The sequence below is a fragment of the Podarcis erhardii genome, assembly GCF_964252035.2.
Source record: "Podarcis erhardii genome assembly, chromosome: 9".
Lineage (NCBI taxonomy): Eukaryota > Metazoa > Chordata > Lepidosauria > Squamata > Lacertidae > Podarcis > Podarcis erhardii.
The window spans coordinates 76,881,776-76,902,669 of record NC_138512.1 but is presented as its reverse complement, the minus strand read 5'-3'; the positions used below and the strand labels follow the sequence as shown (position 1 = coordinate 76,902,669).

General features: G+C 46.0%; 1 protein-coding gene and 1 long non-coding RNA gene across 5 annotated transcripts in view; both read right to left on the bottom strand.

Annotated features, from left to right (window-relative positions):
- Window positions 1-20,894, bottom strand: part of FBXO41 (F-box protein 41) — a 123,257-nt gene that overhangs the window by 49,141 nt on the left and 53,222 nt on the right. For all 3 annotated transcript variants that reach the window (XR_014160296.1, XM_081876790.1, XM_081876789.1), the window contains exon 2: window positions 12,111-13,125. Coding sequence is in view for 2 of the 3 variants with exons in the window: in XM_081876790.1 (XP_081732916.1) it covers window positions 12,111-12,856 (746 nt within the window). In the remaining variant the exon portion in view is untranslated. The remainder of the gene's footprint in view (window positions 1-12,110; window positions 13,126-20,894) is intronic.
- The window catches only part of LOC309350464, a 251,288-nt gene that overhangs the window by 191,467 nt on the left and 38,927 nt on the right, over window positions 1-20,894 (bottom strand). The gene's annotated exons all lie outside the window — the stretch shown is intronic.

The window sequence follows — 20,894 nt, the reverse complement described above, 5'->3', positions numbered from 1 at the left end:
ACAAACAAAGACACGCAGTTAAAACAACTGTAAGAGCATAAGAACTAAAAGACTTGCAGTTAAAACAACTATAATAGGCTGCAGAGTAGAAGCCTCTGAAATAGAGGACACTCACAACATTAGAAACTGCTGTGCAAATATGGTTAAAACAGACAATTAAAACAATGTACAGCAATAAATTTAGAAACAATGTACAACAATAACCTACAGGCAAACTGTAACACAAGCCTGGATTTTTTTGTTATTTGTTATTTACCGTCTTATTTCCTCCCAAACATTCCATACATACAAAACCACACATATGTACAGACACACACACAAAACTTTTCTTCAATTTTGACTTCCTGTCCCTTCGCATATGTTTTATCTTACAATTGAATGTACGCAAAACAATACACCTTTCTATATAAATTTTCTAATACATTCTGAAAACATAATAAATCCTTAATTGTTATCCACCTCCTTTTACTTCCTTTATCACTTGAATGCTAGCACAGAGACAAAACTATTATTTTTGAACATATCTTCTATAACCATCCCATTTTCCCGCAAATTTTTGCTTTGAGTTTCCTCTGAGTTTGTAACACCTGGCTGGAAGAGTTAAAGGACCCTTCGCTGGACAGTGGTTTATAATACACAGAAAAACGCAAAGGAACGTGTGGCTTTCAGAAACCAAACTTGAATTGCGGTTAAGACTCCTTTAATCTATCTATCTATCTATCTATCTATCTATCTATCTATCTATCTATCTATCTATATCTATCTATCTATCTATCTATCTATCATCTATCTATATCTATCATCTATATCTATCTATCTATCTATCTATCTATCTATCTATCTATCTATCTATCTAGAATCATAGAGTTGGAAGAGACCACAAGGGCCATCGAGTCCAACCCCCTGCCAAGCAGGAAACACCATCAGAGCACTCCTGACATATGGTTGTCAAGCCTCTGCTTAAAGACCTCCAAAGAAGGAGACTCCACCACACTCCTTGGCAGCAAATTCCACTGTCAAACAGCTCTTACTGTCAGGAAGTTCTTCCCAATGTTTAGGTGGAATCTTCTGTCTTGTAGTTTGGAACCATTGCTCCGTGTCCGCTTCTCTGGAGCAGCAGAAAACAACCTTTCTCCCTCCTTTATGTGACATCCTTTTATATATTTGAACATGGCTATCATATCACCCCTTAACCTCCTCTTCTCCAGGCTAAACATGCCCAGCTCCCTTAGCCGTTCCTCATAAGGCATCGTTTTCAGGCCTTTGACCATTTGGGTTGCCCTCCTCTGGACACGTTCCAGTTTGTCAGTGTCCTTCTTGAACTGTGGTGCCCAGAACTGGACACAGTACTCCAGGTGAGGTCTGACCAGAGCAGAATACAGTGGCACTATTACTTCCCTTGATCTAGATGCTATACTCCTATTGATGCAGCCCAGAATTGCATTGGCTTTTTTAGCTGCCGCGTCACACTGTTGGCTCATGTCAAGTTTGTGGTCAACCAAGACTCCTAGATCCTTTTCACATGTACTGCTCTCAAGCCAGGTGTCACCCATCTTGTATTTGTGCCTCTCATTTTTTTTTGCCCAAGTGCAATACTTTTCTCCCTCTTAAAATTCATCTTGTTTGTTTTGGCCCAGTTCTCTAATCTGTCAAGGTCGTTTTGAAGTGTGATCCTGTACTCTGGGGTGTTAGCCACCCCCCCCAGTCTATATCTATCATCTCCTGTATTGGCATACAGTGGTACCTCTAGTTGCAGACACGATCTGTCCTGGGGTGCTATTCACACCCCAAAAAGTTCCCAACTACAGCGGCGCTTCTGCGCAAGCGCGGAGTGCGACAGAGTGCTTCTGCGCATCTGTGAAGTGCGCAGAACGGTTCTACATGCACTCAGCAAAACCCGGAAGTATACATTTCCAGGTTTGCCACGTTCGCAAGCCGAAAAGACACAACATGAACCTAACGCAACACGAGGTATGACTGTACAGGAGAACCTGTAGCAAGAGAAATGGAACGGAACATCCTAGAAGATGGTTTGTGTGGACTGTGAACAGTGGCATCCGACGCTGTAAAACTTTGATGCAGATGTTCAGCATGCAGTTTGGTGGAACACCTTCCTATCAGATGTCAAGGAAATAAACAACTATCTCACTTTAGAAGACTTCTGAAGGCAGCCCTGTTTAGGGAAGTTTTTAATGTTTGATGTTTTATTCTGTTTTTAATATTCTGTTGGAGCTGTCCAGAGTGCTGAAACCCAGCCAAATGGGCGGGGTATAACTCAATTACTATTACTATTACCGTTACTGTTTTTATAGCTGCTACACAATTGGTGGTGTTGTTTAGTCGTTTAGTCGTGTCCGACTCTTCGTGACCCCCTGGACCAGAGCACGCCAGGCACTCCTGTCTTCCACTGCCTCCCGCAGTTTGGTCAGACTCATGTTTGTAGCTTCGAGAACACTGTCCAACCATCTCGTCCTCTGTCGTCCCCTTCTCCTTGTGCCCTCCATCTTTCCCAACATCAAGGTCTTTTCCAGGGAGTCTTCTCTTCTCATGAGGTGGCCAAAGTATTGAAGCCTCTGCTTCAGGATCTGTCCTTCCAGTGAGCACTCAGGGCTGATTTCCTTAAGAATGGATATGTTTGATCTTCTTGCAGTCCATGGGACTCTCAAGAGTCTCCTCCAGCACCATAATTCAAAAGCATCAATTCTTCAGCGATCAGCCTTCTTGATGGTCCAGCTCTCACTTCCATACATCACTACTGGGAAAACCATGGCTTTAACTATACGGACCTTTGTTGGCAAGGTGATGTCTCTGCTTTTTAAGACGCTGTCTAGGTTTGCCATCGCCTTTCTCCCAAGGAGCAGGAGTCTTTTAATTTCATGACTGCTGTCACCATCTGCAGTAATCATGGAGCCCAGGAAAGTAAAAACTCTCACTGCCTCCATTTCTTCCCCTTCTATTTGCCAGGAGGTGATGGGACCAGTGGCCATGATCTTCATTTTTTTGATGTTGAGCTTCAGACCATATTTTGCGCTCTCCTCTTTCACCCTCATTAAAAGGTTCTTTAATTCCTCCTCACTTTCTGCCATCAGGGTTGTGTCATCTGCATATCTGAGGTTGTTGATATTTCTTCCGGCAATCTTAATTCCGGCTTGGGATTCATCCAGCCCTGCCTTTCGCATGATGAATTCTGCATATAAGTTAAATAAGCAGGGAGACAATATACAGCCTTGTTGTACTCCTTTCCCAATTTTGAACCAATCAGTTGTTCCATATCCAGTTCTAACTGTAGCTTCTTGTCCCACATAGAGATTTCTCAGGAGACAGATGAGGTGATCAGGCACTCCCATTTCTTTAAGAACTTGCCATAGTTTGCTGTGGTCGACACAGTCAAAGGCTTTTGCATAGTCAATGAAGCAGAAGTAGATGTCTTTCTGGAACTCTCTAGCTTTCTCCATAATCCAGCGCATGTTTGCAATTTGGTCTCTGGTTCCTCTGCCCCTTTGAAATCCAGCTTGCACTTCTGGGAGTTCTCGGTCCGCATACTGCTTGAGCCTTCCTTGTAGAATTTTAAGCATAACCTTGCTAGCGTGTGAAATCGCTTCTCGGCCTTTTGGCTAAGATCAAGTGTAGAGTGCAATTGTGCGGTAGTTGAAGCATTCTTTGGCACTGCCCTTCTTTGGGATTGGGATGTAGACTGATCTTCTCCAATCCTCTGGCCACTGCTGAGTTTTGGTACACAATTGGTACAGTATGTATATTCTGAATTCCATTTCTCTACAACCTCTCTCTCTTTTGGACCCCATCAGTGAGGCCGAGAGGGGGTCTTGCCGTCTGGGCAGCCCAGGACCTCCAGGCTTGCACCCTGGGGAAGTCACTTCGGTGCTGCTATTGCATCAGAAACAATGCAGGAGGCAGCAGAGCAAGGTGGCAAACACCCCCCACTCCTCATTGAACCATTACAACCAACCCTGTGAGGTAGGTTAGGCTGAGAAGCAGCGTCTGGCCTGAAGTCGCACCCAGTTAGCTTCATCGCTGAGCGGGGATTCGAACTCTGGTCTCCCTGGTCCTAGCCTGACACTCACTTACTTTATTTATTTATTTATTTATTTATTTATTTATTATTTTTTATATACCGCCCTATACCCGGAGGTCTCAGGGCGGTTCACAGAAAAGGATCACAGTATATAAAATAAAAATAACAGCAATCACCCAATAATAAGCCCTCAAAAAGAACCACATTTTGAAAGGGTATGGGCTGTTGATCAGGTCAACCAAAGGCCTGGTTATAAAGGAAGGTTTTTGCCTGGTGCCTAAAGGTGTATAATGAAGGCACTAGGCGAATTTCCCTGGGGAGAGCATTCCACAGACATTGGTAGCCACCGCAGTTGGAGCAGGATCAGTGTAATATGCTCAGACTGTCTTGCTCCGTTGAGCAACCTGGCCGCTGAATTCCGGCTGAAGTTTCTGAACCACATAGGCTCTCATTTTCCTTCCTTCCTTCCTTCCTTCCTTCCTTCCTTCCTTCCTTCCTCTCTCCAACACACAAACAGACCAGCCTCCCTGGGGCATCCAAGCTGTTGCCAGGCCTGCAGGGGGTTCTGAAAAGGTCAGAGTATTTTTGGCACCAAATGTGGGTCAGCTAGAGCCAGGGGGTCACCGAGAAACCAGGGCGCAGAGAGGAGATGGCAGGGCCGGTGTTACCGCTCACATCCACACAGGGAGTGTTTAGGGATCTTCCCAAACTGAGAGTTGTTTCCCTTCCTTCCTGCACAATTGGGTTATTCAACCTTTTGAGCAAAATGTATGCCCGTACATTGCAATTAACAATTAACAAACAGATGGAACTGACCAGGAGACTCCGAGACCAGAGAGAAGAGACAGTGGAAGAAGACTGGAAGAAGTTTAAGGAATATTTGAAAAAATATGTTAATATTTAAATCTTAGAATAGCTTTGGAAGTGGATATAGGCAGTAGGGTTACAAGTAGAAGATGATAAGTGATAAAATGTGAAGTTTTTTATGGTTAAAGTAAGTGGGGGGGGGAGATGGTTAAAAACTATTATGATTAAAACACAGAGAAATTGATAAATGAGGTGCTTAAAAAGAAGACGCTGTCTCTGTGTTGGGTAGGATCAGTTATGGCGCAGAACCCTTTTCATAATGCAGAGTCCAAAATTTTGGTTCGTGGTGTGGCATGGATGTCCCTGCCTATTGCCAGATTGCAGAGCCAGATGTTCTAGGGTGGAATCACAATCCAGATGTGGACTCTGCACAATTGTGGTCTCCACCCCACTTGGTGGTACCTCCACCTGCCCACCCAAACGAGCCAATCAAACAATCAATCAATTGATCAAATAATCAGTCAGTCAGTCAGTCAGTCAGTCAGTCACCCACCCACCCACCCACCCACCAAGCCGATTAATTTTGGTTTTTCTACATTTCTGTCCTAGAAGCAGTGATTTATTTATTTTTTAAGAGAAAAAGTTGCCGGTACTCATCATGAAGTTGTTACGGTGAGGGCCACACTTTTAACCTTTTAGGGATTGGTTGGTGCCAATTAAAATTATTTGATTTTATTCAGATTTTAAGCTGTATCTCAGTTGATTGCTGAATTTTATGTTTTAATATATCTATATTTTGATGTTAGCCGCTCTGAGCCTGATTATGGCTGGGGAGGGCAGGATATAAATAATAATAATAATAATAATAATAATAATAATAATAATAATAATAATTACTACTACTGTGTGTCCTTGAATGCTCCTGGGAGGGAAATCAGCAGAATCAACTGGTTTTGGGATAGGGTCACCTAGGTGTGCTTAAAGAGAGAGCCTTCGCTCTGAGAAAGGAGTTCTGGGGTTTAGACCTTGTTAGTATTTTTTTTTAAAAAAAACCACCTCTGTTAACAATTCCTCTCTCAAATCTACAAGTGTGTGTCAGAGTGAAAGAGAGAGACACATGGCGGGAGGAGAGCTGAAATGGCAAGTTCAAGTTCAGGGGGAAACCATGGAGACCAAACCCTCGGTATTTATTCCTGGCCATTGTCAATAAGAGACTAAATCGTTATCCTCGGTGTTTTCTAATAGCCAGCTGTCCATCAGCGTAATTGACTGTTGACGAGACGTGGCAGCGGGGCTGGGGGTTGAGAGATCCTCTCATTTAAACCTCAAGAGAAAGCAAAAGGTATTAATAATAATAATAATAATAATAATAATAATAATAATAATAATATTTTTGTATACCTCCCTATACTTGTAGATGTTAGGGCGGTTCACAACATAAAATTACCATGTAAAAAACACAAAATAAATAATGTAAAAAACACAAAATACGGGAACAAGCCAATACTCGCCTCTTCCACAACCCATTTAAAAGGGCGCTGGATGTCAGTTGGCCAAAGACCTAGTTAAAAAGGAACTTTTTTGCATCTAAAGCTGTATAATGAAGGCACCAGCCAAAATTCCCTGGGTATTTATGGGGTGGAATTTCTCATTCGCAATGAAGTGTGGCTTTAAATAGGTGGGGGTGCTCAATGAACATTTTGATCTCCTGCAAAATGCAGCCCCAACTGACAATTAATGTGTGTGTGTGTGTGTGTGTGTGTGTGTGTGTTTTGAGGGGGTGGCAGCAAAAATGTTTGCACTGTAGCCCTCACTCTGATACCTATGCAGAGGTCTTCCTGCCCTCCTTCTGAGCTGACTGTGTGATGACATCATCACCAGCTGGTAGGTATCCTTTGTGATGACATCATAGTGACCTCGTGATCGGGATTGGCTAGGAGAAAGACAGTTGTGCCGGAAACACGAGACGGAAGAAAGGCAGAATTTTTGCTCATAAAGGCAGCCTGTTCCCCTTTCAAATAAAAACAAGTATTTTTTTTTACTAAAAAAATAAATTAAATTAAAACCAACTTTTGCAAACAGTGTAGTGGGTGTCAAAAACTCACAAGGAAGAAAGTCTCACTTCCTGCCAAACAACCCTTTCAACCCCGAACATTTCCGAACATTCCCTTGACGCTGCGATGGTGGGAACCTGCCTGATCCTGCCTGATCCTGCAGTGTGAATTTAATTGAGAGCGAGGTGCAGATCCCATCTCCATGCAAATGCCCGTTTTAAGTAAAGATCAGGGAGGTGGGAGTTACCAGAGGGAGCTGTTTCTAAAAAGGAAGAGGCTCTCAGGCAGCCGCTGTTCTCTTGAATATTCAGACTGCTTCCCTGGGGGCCTGATCCTTCCTGATCTGTTGGAATGGCAGTAGAGAGACGCTCAGCTCCTTTGCAGCAGTTGCACCGCAAGGGCGAGAGGGGAAGGAAGAAACCGTCTCTTGCAGAGAAAGGATGCTGTGTGAATATCTATGATGTTTTCTCTCCCTTGATGTTAAAACCACATATTTGCTGTTTGGCAGAACAGTTCCCTGCACAGGGAGCAGAGCCGTGGATTTTTCTGATGGAGAGCGAGCGAGAGAATTGTCATTGTTCTCTTAGTTCACACACCCTCCAACATTTCTCCAATGAAAATTGTTGTTTAGTCGTTTAGTCGTGTCCGCCTCTTCGTGACCCCCTGGACCAGAGCACGCCAGGCACTCCTGTCTTCCACTGCCTCCCGCAGTTTGGTCAAACTCATGTTCGTAGCTTCGAGAACACTGTCCCACCATCTCGTCCTCTGTCGTCCCCTTCTCCTTACACCCTCCATCTTTCCCAACATCAGGGTCTTTTCCAGGGAGTCTTCTCTTCTCATGAGGTGGCCAAAGTATTGGACCCTCAGCTTCAGGATCTGTCCTTCCAGTGAGCACTCAGGGCTGATTTCCTTCAGAATGGAGAGGTTTGATCTTCTTGCAGTCCATGGGACTCTCAAGAGTCTCCTCCAGCACCAGAATTCAAAAGCATCAATTCTTCGGCGATCAGCCTTCTTTATGGTCCAGCTCTCATTTCCATACATCACTACAGTGGTACCTCGGGTTACAGACGCTTCAGGTTACAGACGCTTCAGGTTACAGACTCTGCTAACCCAGAAATAGTACCTCAGGTTAAGAACTTTGCTATGGGATGAGAACAGAAATCACGTGGCGGCAGCGGGAGGCCCCATTAGCTAAAGTGGTCTTCAGGTTAAGAACAGTTTCAGGTTAAGAACGAACCTCCGGAACGAATTAAGTACTTAAACCGAGGTACCACTGTACTGGGAAAACCATAGCTTTAACTATACGGAACTTCCAATGAAAATAGGGACGTTCTATTCTATTATTATTATTATTATTATTATTATTATTATTATTATTATTATCTGACTAGGTTTCCCCAGCCACTCTGGGTGGCTTCCATCATATATAAAAACATAGTAAAACATGAAACATTTAGAAAAAAACTTATACAGGGCTGCCTTCAGATGGCTCTGGGGTTAAATCACTCCATACCCTCCAACATTTCTCCGAAGAAAATAGAGACGTCGTAAGGAAAAGCGGAGCATTCCAGGATCAAATCAGAAACTGGGGCATCTTCTGTAAATCTGCGACTGTCCCTGGAAAATAGGTGCACTTGGAGGGTCTGAGTTCAGCATTCTGAAAGTGTTCTTCGCATGTTTTGCAGGTGGCGCAAAAGATAACAGGAAATGCAAACCTTGTAGAGGACAGGATATGAGCAAGATGCTTCTGGAATCAAGGGGATCTTGATCTCCAAAGAAGTCCTCACTGTGATGATCTTACAGATATATGCATATTCCATGATGATGATTTATACTCTGCCCATCTGCCCGGGCCTCCCCAGCCACTCTGGGCGGCTCCCAACAGAATATTAAAACACAATAAAACATCAAACATTAAACACTTCCCTAAACAGAGTTGCCTTCAGATATGTATACGGATATGTATTTGAATTTTTTATAATTTTGTATTGTAAAATCAAATAAAAATGTTTTCAAAAAAAGGAAAGAAAAAAGACTTTAGATCAATCCCACCGACCCCTCTGCCATTGGTCAGAATTCTTTTTCTATGGCCAACCACTCACTAGGTGTCAGGGAACTGCCATCAGAGCCAGAGGCGGAGGGAGGGCTCCAGAGGGATGCCGGAGAGGGTCCCAGTAGGGAGAGAGGCAGCCCATCTGCTGGGGAAGGAAATCAGCGTAACACCAGTGGAGAAGGGGGGCAGAGAGAGGATTTGGAGAGGAGGCTCCAAGACTCTTCGCCAGAAACCAGCGGGGAGAGCACGGGTCCTCCGCTGCCCACTCCCTCCCTGCGCAGAAGACTTCCGCGCAGGGAGAGTAGGAGGAGACTTGGCGTCAAAGAACTTCTTTGCTGGAAGAGATTCAAAAAACGCCCACTGACAGATTCTGCCAGCGACTGAGACAGCCACGCAGTGAAGGGCTGTCCAGACAGAAAGGGTTCAACCAGCCAACCAAGCCAAGAGTGGCGGCAACTTACGCATAAGCAACCCCTAGAACCATTACACTAGGCATGGGCTAACTTTGGGTCCCTCCCCTCGCCCCGGTTTCATTGGCTAAATGGCAGGATGGATTTTGCCATAGACACAATTATTTAACTCTTGTGCTCAAGTGACTGCGGTGGGAGGTCTTGCAAATGACTTGCTTATCTAAGCATGACTCGCTATCTGGCATCCATCGCATTCATGGGGTTGTGGGGAGGTTGGGAAGAAAGGGGACGTAATCTGTTCTGATCGCAGCAAAACGGCGCATGAAATCCAACTTGAAAAATTAATTTAAGCCTCTGGGGGTGCCCATGCTGTTGCTTGAGGGAAATGTTGGCTGATAGACCACAAAGGAAGAGATTCAGATTGGGGGAATGGTAGGAAATGTCTGGTCTTATTTAACGCCTGCTTTCAACGAAGGCAGAGAAAGGCACAAATGTCTGCGTGTTTACATCCACAGACGATACCAAACCGAGAGGCGTTGTGAAGACAAAGGAAGATCGCAGAAGGAATTGTTCAGAGGAAATTTGTATGTGTGCATGTGTGTCTTTTGCCCACATCTGAGAAGGACTTCACTCTTTGCAGATCCGAAGAAAAATGAGTTTTGCAATGCCAATTACACACACACACAAAGAGAAGAAAGTCTGAAAAAGCAAACAGGGCCAGAATGAATATTTGAGCAAGCTGGAAATATCGGAGAAAATTCAGAGTGAGGTGCAATAATCCCATCTAAGAGAATGTGTGATGACTGTTTGTTTGGGCTGATACCCGAGAGAGGAGCGATACTCAGAGCGCATTGGGATCATTAAATTTCAGTCCATATTTTCTTAGACGGGATTATTGCCTCTGATTCTCCATTTCCTCAGATATCTTTCTACTTAAGATCATGCAAATATTAATTCCGCCCCTGTGTGCCTTCCCACATTATCTGCTTTCTTCGTGAAGCAGCCCGTTTCTGAGAGGGAGGCCACCCAAAAGGATTTCCCCAAGAAAAGCTGGTTGCCTTCTGCACGCCGACGCAGGTGTACTGCAGGCTCTGGCTGAAAAGAATGAGGAGGCTTTTGCTGGGCAGGGAAAGCGGAAGAGAGTTTTGTGCAGGCTTTGTGATGCCAAGACATTTCTCTCCCAAGACTATGAATCTGGCCCCATCCTGTTATTCTGACACCACGGGAAAATGGCAATATGATTCAATATTCTGCTTTGATTTAAAGTAGGTTTGTAGATGTTTCTACAGACTGTTTTAGCTGTTAGAGACCTTTCCCTCCCCCAACAATCAAGCAGTGTATAACTTTTATGAAATAAGTAAAATAAAGAAATCAAAATCAAAATCCCTCATTTAGCCTCTGTGCCAGCCAGTGCTGGATTTATGTATAAGTTTAAAAAGCTATAGCTTAGGGCCCCACTCTCTTGGGCCCCCCCCAAAAAAAATTAAAGAAAAAACAACCTGGATTTACATTTCCAAAATATAAGATAAAAAACAAATAAAATAAAACCTACATACAGCAACAGTGTTTTGTGTTGTGTAGTCTCCTGTGATGTAAGTCATGGGCCCCGCCTGCTAGCCTGCTCCCTAAAATATCACTGGTTTGCTCATTTCTATATCAATTACTTTGATAAAATACATATTTTGTTATGTGCAAATGGCTTTCGATTCCTATTAGGTCCGTCAATTACCATGTAGCATATATTCAACACAAAAAAAACAGTGACAATTTGCTGTTGACAAAGGACAGCTGGACATATAAAGGGCCTCATTACCTTCAGTAGCTTAGAGCCTCATCAAACCCAAATCCAGCCCTGGTGGCTGCTTTAAACTTTTCTTAAAAAGAAAAACTGCTGCCTGTCACCACTCAACTAACCATTGCCCAGGGATGGAGTCTAACTGCGTTTCCCCCCTTGATAGCTGGTTTAAGAAGGTCTTGTTTCTTGTGATATCTGGAAAACTCACTCATCCTTTACAAATTTCCAAGATCAGGATCCGCACAGGAATGTCAGAGTAATGAGCGCAGCAACTCATCTTCAGAAGGTCTGGCACCCTTGAGTCAGTTGCTGAGACTGAAGGTCCTCACCTCCCCACGGCCATCTATGTTTCCAAGGTTTTCCCCAAGCAATCTGAGACTGTGCCTGTGTGCAGCCAATCTCTCCTCCGCCCTTTTCATGCCTCTTCTGGTTCTGGGAGACCGGGGGGTGGGGATCTGGTTGCAGCAGGAGGGGGAAATACCTGTGACTCTTCATCAGCCTGACTCATCTCTGCTTCTTGACCTGTCTCCTCCTCCTCCTCTCCTGCTTCAGCTTCTACTTCTGATTCCAGACTTCTCTCTGCCACAGACTCTCCCCGCTCACTAAGCCCTGTTAGCTCTTCAGCTTCTGACACCTCCTCTTCCCAGTCTTCTCCCTCTGACCACTCACTGTCGTCCCACCACCTTTCCCCGGGCTCTGAGCCTTCTTCCCTTGGTGGTCCCCCAACTGTTTCTTCCCACCACTCTTCGGCATCCAACCAGTCCAGGACTCCTCCCTCCCCACTTCCCTTCCTGTGTTTAAACCTCTGCCTTCCTCAATGCTGCTTCCATTTTTCTCTGCCACTATCGGCAAAATCAGAAGACGGGGTGAAGGAAGACGGATCAGGCCCGTGGGCCTCAGGTTCAAACCCACCCCCCACTTTAGCAGACCCCCTGACACCACAGAAACCATCACTCACTGTTGTTTGTGGCTCAGCTCCTGCTCCTTCTGTACCAGGTCTTGCTTGAGGGAGGCCAGCATCTCCACGCTGACGTCCACCTGGCGGGACAGCTCCACGGCCCTCTCCTCCAGCTCCTGCTTCTCCCGGCTGAGCCGGATGCTCTCCTGCTTGGCCTTCTCCAGCTCCGAGCTCTTGCGGTCCAGCTCCACCTGGAGCCGGCCGACTTGGGAGGCGATCTTCTGCTCCACTTCCTCGGTCAGCTTCTCCAGCCGCTTGTCCACCTCCAGCTTCTCAAAGGCCCGGATCTTGAGGCGGGTCAGACCTTCCTCATAGGCCGCGTCGACGGCCGCCACCGCGGCGGCCGCGGCGGCAGGAGGCGTGGTGGCCGAGGTCATGGCCTTGCGGGTGAAGATCTCGGTCAGGGGGATCTCGATCTCGTGGATGTAGCGGGACGCGACAGGCGAGGAGGACGGGTCCAGCTCCTCGGTGGTGGTGGTGGCGATGAGGTCGCAGGTGAAGCGCTGCTCCTTGCCCTGGAAGGAGGTGCTCTCAAAGATGTCCCGGCGGGCTGCGGGCGTCAGGAGGGTGGTGTCGGACGCCAGGGGGAAAACGGTGGCATCGCAGATGCTGTTGGTTTTGGAGAGGACATAGAGGGTCTCGTAGGTGTGGTTGTACTCCAGGTGAGCGCGCAGGGAGGACAGGCTCCGGAATCGCTTGTGTTCCCCGCAACGCGGACAGCGGTAGGGCAGGTCCAGCGAGGCCATCCCTCAGCCCGAGCCACGCTCCTGGCCACGCAGCCCTCCTCCGCAGGAATCCAGCTGCCGGGCCCCTGTCATGGTGCAGGCATGCGGGCAGCAGGAGGAGCGGGGCAGGAGTAGCAGTGGGGAAGGGGGCACGGTGGGGCGGGCGGCCAGTTCCACAAGGTCATTGCTGGTTAGGGGCAGGCTGGCAAAGGCGTGGAGGGCGAGAATCCCAGAGGGTGACCCAGAGAGGCCGCAGGAGGTCTGGTCAGCATCGGGCACAGTGGGCAGCACTGGAAGAGAGAAGAAAGTCAGAATTTCCTTGTTCCCTGCCCTGAGTCTTCTGAGACTGCCCTCTCCCCATCTGTCCTTGCCAACTGTGAATCTATGGCTGCCAGGGAATGGTCTGAAGATGGGGACTGGGGAATGCATTCTATGACAGACTAGCTTCTCTCCTCCGATGGAGAGCTGGAGGGGGGAGAGTCGCCTCCCCTGTCCACAGCGTGTTCAGAAGCAGAGAGAGAGAAAGAGAGAGAGAGAGCCGAACAGCTTAGGGAGGAGTTGCCTAGTTTTGATATAGTGACAACAGAACCAGAATGGAGGGGGCAGCTAGTTGAGATGTCTCTCGAGAGCGTGGGGAACACCCCCCCCTCTCACCAAGGACTCAGAGGTCCAAACGTATCAGAGAGCAAAGGAGTCAGAGGGAGGGAGGAACTTCCCGTTGGCACTGGAAAAGGTTGTGGAAGCTGGAAGGAGGATTTAGAGTAGCCAACTGCCCTCGTTGCGGAGAGCTGCATATTTGTGTTCGCAACGTGATGCTATAATAAAAAGACTAGAACTCTGTCAATTGCCTGTTAATTCTTATCTGTGAAGTTACCGAAGGGAGGGGAGGACTCTCCATGCCTGACAATGTGGATCTTGGGAAGATCAGGGGAGTCTGCTGGATGAGACCCATGGCAGGGTTGCCATACATCTGGAATTTCCCTGACGTAGCTAGTATTCGACCGTCAGATACAGTGTCCGGGCAGAAATTGCTGAAATGTCTGGAAAAATCTGGATGTATAGCAACCCGTGTTGGAAGTGTAGATTTTGGCGGATTTCCCCCCGGATTTTCACTTTTTGAAATATGGCAACCCTAGCCAATGGCCCACCTAGACCAGCAGTCTCTTCTCATTGTGGGCCACAGAGGAAAACCGTCAAACACGGCCTGAGAACATGAGAAACACTCTCCTGTCCTGCAGTTCCCAGAAACATTGCTGCCTCTGTGGTGTTTGTATGGAGCCCCCGGTCGTCCGCTGCCACCAGCCAGGTCCTTCCTGGTAAAATCACTTCAGTCTCAGTGAGGTTCAAGTAAATAAAGAAGAGTGTATTTTATTTCAGACACAAACAAACTTTTACGGCATTCCAAATGTTGTTACTCTTTACCTTCTAAGTCTTATTTTATCCTGTCTCTAGCTCTTCTGTTGAAATACTTTATTGTCACTTGTACAACTTGTATACAGTGAGATTACTCGAGCACCCCCCACTCAGCTCTTTTAGTCTTAATTCCCCTCGTTTACTGACACACACACACCAAACCCGAAAGTCAGTTGCCCTGTTGTTATCTTTTCCTTCAGCAGCCTAACAGCCCACGGATAGAAGCTGTTCTTTACCCTGTTGGTGCGACTAATCCTGCTTCTATACCGAGGGCAGGAGATCAAGAAAGTGCCGGCCAGGTTGTGAATCATCCCTGAGAATTTTCCTCACTCTCCTGAGGCAACGTTCTTCCGCTATTTCATCCAGCAGATTCATGGGACAGCCCATAGTATCTTGTGCTGTGTTCACCACCCTCTGTAGGCACTTCCTATCAGATGATGTCAAACCAGCGTACCACACCGTGATGCAGTGTGAAAGAACACTTTCTATTGTTGAGCGGTAGAAGGAGATCATCACATAAGAACCAACTGCACTGTCTCTCTGTTTCCAACTGCCTTTCCCAACCAACCAACCCACTAAAACCACCCAACTATCCACACCCAAACCTCGGGCCAAACCCTTTTATAAACAGGTAGGCTCCACCTCCAGCTTTCCTATTGGTCTACATATTAACCCTTTCTCTCCCCCTGTACAGACATTTTCAAATGAACGGGCAAACGCCACAGCCTCCGACAGCAACGGCAGGGCGTATCCCTCCTGACTAGTAAGCATCAATAGCCTTCTCTCCTTCCACGAATGTGTCTAATTCTCTTTGAAGCCATCTTGGTTTCTCTGCCTCTTGTGGCAGGGAGTTCCGTAGAGTAACTCTGGAACTGGCTAGCTGGACAAATCTGGAAGATTCTTTTTGTCTCCCTTTCTGGTCTTCCCAATCTTCCATTCAGCTCCTGTGAATTACTTTTAAGACCTTACGAACGTTCGCCTGCGCCCTAGTGCAAATTTCTCCTAATATACACGTTTTCGTACGCCGATTTGCCTAACCTTCACATTTTTGCCATGCTTTCTCCCCGTATAACATGCATTATACGACATTTTTGCAAATGCATGCAATGTGAGAATGCTTTCCCCCAAAATTTTTGGTTGGAGAGCAGTGTTACAAAATTCAAGGAATTGTTCTTTTGAAAGAATGCCTGGGTTGTCCGTTTGCGTATCGCTTCCCAACGTGAGAATGAGGCAGTTCCCTCTGAATACCATGAACTGAAGCAAATTTCTCCTCCATCCTTCACTGGGGAAAAGCAGAATGGAAAGAGTTCCCTGCTTAAAACCACAATGCAATTACTGCAAAGCCAACGCAGTAAACAGAAGAGCCTGCCTCTCTCAAGTCGCGTACAGTGAGGCCAGATCTTCTCCCTGTTGCTGTCAAAGTAAGCAGGATTATCAGCGCTGACCTGTGAGCTGAGGAACCTGACGGGAATGGCAAAGAGGCGAGGGACGAGGGAAGGATGCCAAGCGAGAGCTGCAAGCCCTTTCCTTCCCAGACCTCAGACAGCTGAGCTGGCCTCCGTCGCAAGGTAAGCATGTCAAGCATACAGCACAGATCAATCATTATTCCTTCCTGTTTGTTTTTCAATATCCCTGGAAGTAGTAGCCAAGCTCTGCTGGACATAAGAATAGCCTGTAGGGTCAGGCCAATGGCCTGGGACCCGCGTGCCTATGGGACCGCCTCTCCTGGTATGCCCCGCGGAGGACCTTAAGGTCCACAAATGACAACACTTTGGAGGTCCCGAGCCTCAAGGAGGTTAGACTGGTTTCAACTAGGGCCATGGCCTTTTCAGTACTGGCCCTGACTTGGTGGAACGCTCTGTCACAAGAGACTAGGGCCCTGTGGGACTTGACATCTTTCCGCAGGGCCTGCAATACAGAGCTGTTCCTCCTGGCCTTTGGTTTGGACTCAGTCTGACCCTTCTGTTTCCCTCCCCTTATGGTCTTGATTTACCAGCTACTTTAAAACGGGGCCGCATTTTAAATTGCATTTTAACCTGTATTTTAAATTGGTTCCCCCCCTCTCTTTCCCCCCCTTTGTTTTTACTGTGATTTTATTAGTGTTAGCTGCCCTGAGCCTGGCTCTGGCCGTGGAGGGTGGGGTATAAATAAAATTATTATTTATTATTATTATTATTATTATTATTATTATTATTATTATTATTATTATTTCCAGCATCCTGTTCTCACCGTGGCTGCCCGGATGCCCTCGATGTCAGAAAAAAGCACAAGAAAAGCACATTGAGAAACATTGTGGAGACAGAACAGAATCATCCTAGCAAGTAGCCATCAATACCCCCCATGAATTTGTCTAGGTGGCCATCTTGTAGCAGTGAGTTCCGTAGTTCAACTGCACTGTGCTTCCTTGTATCTGTCCCGAATCTTCCAACATTCAGGAATCCTGTTGCAGGCAGTGGGGTGTGTAGTCTGAGCTTCAGCCCCACAGTGCAATGGAGTCCCCCTGTCTTACCGCCCCCCCCCCAAGGCTCAGCCTAGCCCTGAGTGGTGGGATGGAGTGCAATTCATCATGACTGGGGCAACAAACTGCCAATCCCTGTTCTGCCCTGCCCATAGCTCTCCTGTTGACAGGCACTGGATCAATGAAAACCAGGGGTCAGCAAACTTTTTCAGCAGAGGTCCGCTCCACTGTCCCTCAGACCTTGTGGGGGGCCGGACTATATTTTTCTTTGGGGGGGGGGATGAATGAATTCCTATGCCCCACAAATAACCCAGATGCATTTTAAATAAAAGCACACATTCTACTCATGTAAAAACACGCTGATTCCGGGACCATCCGTGGGCCGGATTTAGAAGGCGATTGGGCCGGATCCGGCCCCTGGGCCTTAGTTTGCCTACCCATGATGAAAACCATTTGCATTTTATTCCTCTCTCTATCTTGCAAGGCGGATTGAAGCACAAACTTGGCTTCATTTTAAAAATTCCGCCCTTGTTTCCCTTAGTTTATCCATAACCGAGTCAGGTTTTCAAACTGGCTTCCTGAAATATGCTGTTCACGGGTTTGCTTTCCTTTAAAAAAAGAAAAGAAAAAACAGGCAATGCTGTCATCCGCTATTTCAATACTTAATCACCGTTTTAATCATGCTACAAGATCTTCCCACCCACTTAAGGAAACCGCAAAGCTTTGAGCCATTGATAGTTAAAGAAGCGATGGACTGCAAAAGGTCTGTTATAAATTAAGTGATCTGTTTATTGGACTTTAAAAAGAACAGCTCCATTTTAGGGCTGAAAACAACCCATAAAACCCCAAGGAAAGGCAAAGAAATCCCAGCTACCAATATTACACCCATCAGGATATAACCAACAAGTCCTGCAGTATAGCTTATATAATTGAATGCAAAAAATCAGGATGTTGTATCCTGTAGTCAGGTAAAACTACAACCAACACACACATGTGTTGCAGAGACCAAGGGTGGGTGGTTTTGACAAAATCTGGAGCAACACTTTAATTCTGGGCCCTGCAACTTGTTGGATGCATCAGTAAGAGCTACAGAGATGCCAAGAGATCCAACAATGTTAGCAAAAAGAGTGAATTCCTGGGTAAAATGTGCCTGACCAAAACACACTGTGTGACCACAGCCGGGAGGGCAGTACGAGCATAAGGACACAAGAAGACCCACTGGATCAGGCCAGTGGTGTCATCTAGTCTAGTATCCTGTCTCACAGCGGCCAACCAGATGCCTGTTGAAGGCCAGCAAGCAGGATTCGAACACAAGGCCATCCTGTGGTTTCCAGGAACTGGTCTTGAGAAGCATCGCTGCTCCCACTGTGGACAGTATCCAAACCAACCCCTGTGTGACGAAGAGAACATCAACAAGGTCTAGGCAACACGATGACCATAGACATACATAATAGACAATCTTTATAGAAGCTGGGTTTATATGTTTCTCCAAAAATATTGTTAATAGCAGTGACTACATTATTACCACTGTTCAACAGCATTTGGTATTTTCATTTACCAAATTCATATTCAAATTCAAATTCATTTACCATATTCATCTTATTACTACATTATTACCACTGTTCAACAGCATTTGGTATTTTCATTTACCAAATTCATATTCAAATTCAAATTCATTTACCATATTCATCTTATTTCATTTGAAATAAGATGGGGTATGTACTCTTTTTCATTTCTGTTTGTATTATAGTTTGTAACTTTTGTAAAGTGATATGTGCATGCAGGTCATCGTCTGTAAAATTTTATTTTCAGTTTATGAAGCATTCTATATCCACCCACCACGCTGATGAAGAATTTTATGAAACAGCAGTCAATATCCGGAATCACTGTTCAGTTTTGGACATCATATCTGCTGAATACACAAAGCTTCACAGCTTATAGTTCATCATACAGAGTTTGGTACCTCGCTTCATTTAAAGACTTTCAGAGACTTTGAGACTCAAGATTTCATTTTGAACTTTTTATGCTTTGAAGGAATTCTATAAAGATTGTCTGTTACGTATGTATATGGTCATTGTGTTGCCTAGATGTTGTTGACGCTCCCATTGTGGAGGCAGAACATAGACATGGCTAGTAGCCATCAACAGCCCTCTCCTCCTCCATGAATTTGTCTGTTCCTCTTTTAAAGCCACCCAAGTTGGTACCATCACTGCTTCCAGTGGCAGGGAGTTCCGTACTTTAACTGTGTGCTGCCTGATGAAGAACTTCCTGATATCTGTCCTGACTCTCCTGGCACTCAGCATCCTTGAACGTCCATGAGATCTAATGTTGTGACTCTCCTTCCTCGGAGGTTTTTTAATAATAATAAAAAATAATAATTTTTTTATTTATACCCCGCCCTTCCCGGTTCAGAAAACCGGGCTCAGGGTGGCTAACAACAAATTTAAAACACTTAATTGATGCAACAAAAAAACAGCATAAAATACAGTATAAAACGTGAATAACAATAAATTCAGAATTCAAAAATCAATTTAGGGGAGAAATCCATCCAATAAATATTAGATGATCACCAGGGCAAGCTGGCTAAATTAGTCCTATTTGGGCCAGCGAGGAGACCAGGGGAGAATTAGCTGTGGGATCTCAGAGCGGGTAATCTTCATAAAAAGGGGAGGGGGAGGGAAGGAAGGGGAATAAAATCAATAAAATCAGGCTAAATTCAAATTGAAAGCCAGGCGGAATAGTTCTGTCTTACAGGCCCTGTGGGAGGAGGTTAAATCCTGCAGGGCCCTGGTTTCATGGGACAGAGCATTCCACCAGGTTGGAGCCACCACTGAGAAGGCCCTGGCCCTGGTGGAGGATAGTCTGACTTCCTTAGGGCCTGGGACCTCTAAACTATGATTAAAAACTCTGTTTTTAAGCAGAGGTTAGATGGTCGTCTGTCATGGATGCTTTAGCTGAGATTCCTGCATTGCCAGGGGTTGAGTTACATGACCATTGAGGTCCCTTCCAAGTCTACAATTCTATGGGGGAGAATTTTTTTTGTTCCTCCACCTCCTCTACATCGTACACCATTTTACACACCTCTATCGAGCCTTCCCCCACCAATTGCCTTTCCCCCAAGGTAGGGATGTGTATTCATTTTAGTATTACAGAGGAGTATCGCCACTTATTGGAGAGGGAAAGGTGTGTAGGATTGGGGCAGAACCAATCTTTATGGCCACTAATCACCATGCAGAGCCTTCCAAACTAACAAAGCACTCAAAATCCTTCACTTCTTCCCATTTGCAGCAACCATTAGTTTCGCTAATGTGCATTTCTGCGTTCAAAACGCAGCCTGGGAGCTACTTCTCAGACCGCAAACCCCCAAGGCCTTCTGCAAACAAACCTTTAACTGGTCTCCAAGCTAAAACAGGAGCAGGGAAGATGGGCTTCTCCAGCAAGGGAACTCATCAAGGAATAATAATGATCTGTTAACATCCAAACTATGGATTCCCTTGGCTGTTTTTCTATTATATCGGGTCGGCAACCTCAGGCCTGTGGACAAACTGTGTCCCCACCCCAGACCCATCTGCTGGGCCCTTGGGGCTATCACAGCCCTCACGGCCCCTGCCCCAGACCCTCCTCCTGTCCTGGCTGGGGAAAAAACCACAAAATGCAGAAGTGCCTCTGGCTTACCTGCAGGATAGAGGTGTGTTCTGTATAAAGCTTTCAGAATAAACATTTCCTTGTACCACGCCGAATTTTCTACCAATAAGAAATACAGTGGTGCTTCGCAAGACGAAAGTAATTCGTTCCGCGAGTCTCTTTGCCTTGCGGTTTTTTCGTCTTGCGAAGCACGGCTATTAGCAGCTTAGCGGATTAGCGCTATTAGCGGTTTAGCGGTTTAGCGGTTATTAGCGGCTTAGCGACTTAGAAAAGGGGGGGAGGGAAAAAACTCGCAAGAACTCGCCCGACGTTTCATCTTGCAAAGCAAGCCCATAGGGAAATTCGTCTTGTGAAGCACCTCAAAAGACGGAAAACTCTTTCGTCTAGCGAGTTTTTCATCTTGCGAGGCATTCGTCTTGCGGGGCACCACTGTACATCGGAAAACACAGCTAGGATTGGCCTCGGTACCACTGGAGGCTCTCGCTCTCATTTTGAAAAGGTATTGATCCATATTCCGCAAATAATAAAAATTTAGATGCTATA